At 33.4% G+C, this 3,710-nt stretch overlaps 2 protein-coding genes across 2 annotated transcripts; both read right to left on the bottom strand.

Annotated features, from left to right (window-relative positions):
* Positions 1-1,089: 1,089 nt before the first annotated feature.
* LOAG_13528 (hypothetical protein) lies at positions 1,090-1,350 on the bottom strand (the record flags this gene model as incomplete). The annotated part of the gene is made up of 1 exon (XM_003149034.2): positions 1,090-1,350. One exon carries the CDS (start codon positions 1,348-1,350, stop codon positions 1,090-1,092), a length of 261 nt encoding a protein of 86 aa, XP_003149082.2.
* A 1,592-nt stretch (positions 1,351-2,942) lies between these two features.
* Positions 2,943-3,522, bottom strand: LOAG_13527 (hypothetical protein; the record flags this gene model as incomplete). The annotated part of the gene is made up of 3 exons (XM_003149033.1): positions 2,943-3,095; positions 3,202-3,353; positions 3,408-3,522. Coding segments are annotated over 3 exons (420 nt in total), but the record flags the coding sequence as incomplete, so codon positions are not given.
* Positions 3,523-3,710: the final 188 nt, after the last annotated feature.

The following is a 3,710-nucleotide window of genomic DNA, read 5'->3' as shown; positions in this document are numbered from 1 at the left end:
AGCAATTGCTTGCAATATCTATCTAAATGTACATTTTTCTCCAAATTCACATCTTAATCTTCTCATTAGATCTTGTTACGATGTTTAATGTAAACCATTCCCATCTTTTAACATATATAATCCTCAATTTTGAATAGGAGGGGATAGACTGATTAGCTTGATAATTCCTCTCGCAATATTCCTCGGACTTGTATCTACAATACTTCCTCGATATTCACTCTTAATCACATATTGGAAATCGTTCCATGCTACTTGACATACGGATTATAATAAAACTTTCAACTGGCCGTACATTCACAATACAATCCGCTACGCGATAGAAATGTACGTAAGTCATACTTTAAAAATATTAACCCCCTTTTTTCAATTAACAAAATAGAGTTATATCGCGATAAAAAAAAATTTTTCAATTAATACAAAATAGAGTTATATCACGATAAAAAAAAAATTTCACGATAACACTTGCAATTCGTTTCAATACACTATGAGTAGTAGCTGTGTAGGAAAAATTGAAAATAAAGGTTTGATTTAGTGGGTTTGATTTGGAAGGGTTTGTTCTTAGGCACAGACGAATATTCTGAGAAGGTATTCTTCGTTCGGTTCAGGAGGAAGTTATTTATTCGCAGAAGATAGTAAATTGTAATAACGCAGAGGATAGCAATAAAATATTTATCGAAGAGAGTAGAGGATACAATGTACGGTGCAGTCCTTGGTTGAGTGTTTGAAAAAGAGAAAAAAATGAATGATGCCATCCAGTTATAGCCTTGAGTATATATACAATTTTAATTAACACAATGAGCATATTTAAGGGTGTGGTTTGTAACAAACATTGCATTAGATTTTTCTTTGGATTGTCAAAATCCAATTACAACAAAAGGCTCTGTTTGCAACATTAAGCATAGCAATTAAAATCGGTTCTTAGACAAAGTGAGTGTGCTTTGTTTTATAAAAAAAAGGAAAGGATGTGAACTTAGATGAAGATGATAAAGGAAAACGCATGAGACAATGAATTTGAGGAATGTAAAATTGGTTGAATGACTCATGACATTGTTACAATTTGTGTGACTGATTTGTAATTAATTTATTTAATCATTTTATTTTATTTAGAGCTTCGCGATATTCGAAATTCGCGACAGTAGCCTTTGTAGCGTAACGCTGATTAACATTTATCTTGACTATGACACCCTCATGGAGGTCTGGTTTATGGCATTCCTCATGTTTTTCCTTATAGTTGCGATGCACTGCATCTGCACTAATCAAAAATGACATTCTCATAGCTTCCTCTAATGCCGTTTGTGAATCACGTGCTGTTAAACGTCTTACAACCCATATGCCGATACCATTTTCCATATTAATTAAAAAGAATTCTTTCCAGCACTGCCACTTTTCTATACACAAAATTTTCGCACTATTCAGAACCTTTTCTGTACATTTCACATGATTTTAACCATCTAAGAACTTTCTAGTCGTGTTTGTTATTTGCAGAAATACTTTTTCAATAATGGAATTCCAATTGATGCTTCCTTATAGTGTTCAAGAACTCGCTCAAATTCATCCATAAATTTCAAAGCCACAAAAAGCAAACGAAAGTGTGGATAGATAGAACTATGATTTCAGATCGCAAACATCATTCGATTGTTAACAAAGGATATGAATGACGCATTTTCCGTACTAGAAAATGATGAATGTACTTTTGCCTAGCAGGAATGGTATGACAATTCTGATGAAAAATTCATTTTTTTTTCACCAGTTTCGTCTCATAAATAAGTTGGGATATCTGATAGCTAAAATTTAGGGAACTGATATTTTATCTTTTATCTTTTATCTGTTCTTAATATGGCCATGATAAGAAAATGATGTATTGCTTGCTGATTGTTATGTCGAAGGTGTTGAAATAAGAGAGACGAGAGTCGAGTTATCATTCAGTTCAATGATATTGCAGGATGATATCATGAAACCGAGAGAAGAGGAGAATGGCATCAACACAATATGGTTAACTTTGCATGACGAAAAAGCAACAGATAAAGGAAGAAAGCACCATTTCAGCATTATTCCTGATCCTAATAATAGACAAGCCTCGAAAAGTGAAGCTAGATATTATTCAAATGAGGAGGACAATAATGAGCGAAAGTGAAGACGGAATGACGAGTCATTGATGAAGAAGCATAGATCATTATGTTCGTTTCGGATTAGTTCCATAGTTCACTTCAAACATTTTACGACATTTTAGATTACTGGTTCCGAACCATTTCTTGACCAGAGTAAAATGAAAAATTACTTCTTTTTTTTGGAAGTTTGCTCAATGTGACAAAAGGGCTGCAATATTTTCTTTATTTCTACCCTTTACTAGCGCACATTCATAAAGTGCTCCTTTTTAGCACACATTGGTATAGCGATCTTAGCATACATTGCTAAACTATCAGAACATTGTACAATTCTATGTAGTGATAGCATCCAAGTCTTACAGAAAAAGATTGAATGGATTCAGATTCATAGTCACAACATTTTGGTACATGCCAATTAGTACATCACAACACAGCCACTTATGAATCTTTATATTTTTTTTGTCATGGAACTTTTTTGCGTTTATTCGTAACACAAGAACCACTTTAGCTTTTTTATTTGTAGCATGATTCACCAGGTTTAAAAATAATAAATCCTATTAATTTGAAAATATATTTTAATCAGAACTTTCGGCGTGTTAATTAAACTTAGAGTAACATTATAATGTGGAAAAGAAGGAACATTTTTAAAAGAAAATTCTGTTTAGCTTTTTTTCCATCAATGTGATATTTGAACTTGCATCTTCTTTACAAGTTCGGCAATTCCGGAGCTAATACTATTGCTAAAAGTTGCGCGCATATCATCACTTGCTTCCAGTCGATTCCTGACCTTGTTTTTAATTACAAGCAAAACAGAAAACCTTTGTTCACATAAGTAAGTCATACAGAATAGCGCAAGGCGATTTTCCGAGTTGTAGTGTGTGAAATTGCTTCTTTACTCCAGGGCTGTTCAAGAGAAACTGATTCAGAGGCATTCCTGTAGTTCTTATCATTTTGGATTTCAATGAGCTGTTCCTGAATTTCTTCTGCAATCTGATTAACACCAAAATAATTGCGTAACCAAAATAATTGCGAATCACATTTTAGGCATATTTTGATTTGGTCTGGTTAAATTCCAGGAACTAATATTGGAATTCACCGGCCAATATTTTCGAATGATTTCTGATGTTCTCTTGTAAGTTCGCGCTGATCGTGTTAGAGGAAGATTCTGTAGTTTACTTTTTGTTGTTTTAACTTCGCAGCATTGATAATAACCTTTATTGGTATTATACGATATGATACAATATCGAACTGAAACAGTAATAGGGGCGAAATGAACAATACATAGTAAGTATTAAAGAATACCAAACGGTCTTATCGCTTGTACTGTTAAACTGTCGCATTGTCGCTTCTCTGCCGTTAAACGTTGCTGTCGGATTGAGTGACTGCTCGAGCTTTTTGGATTTTGTAAATTGTTCGTCTGAATGATTGATCCTAATTCATTTTATAGTTGGATTAGTTTAGCATTCCAGACACGTTAGTTTAATTACCAGACTAGAGGTTCTTTACAAGATTCTGAGATTTGCACATAAGTTCTTTACAACACTGTGACAATTGCATGTAAGCTTAATTGACAGATTGGAAAAAGTTTACAACAAAGAGCTTTGT

Source organism: Loa loa, assembly GCF_000183805.2.
Source record: "Loa loa unplaced genomic scaffold supercont3.119, whole genome shotgun sequence".
NCBI lineage: Eukaryota > Metazoa > Nematoda > Chromadorea > Rhabditida > Onchocercidae > Loa > Loa loa.
This window is presented reverse-complemented; position numbering and strand designations above follow the sequence as displayed.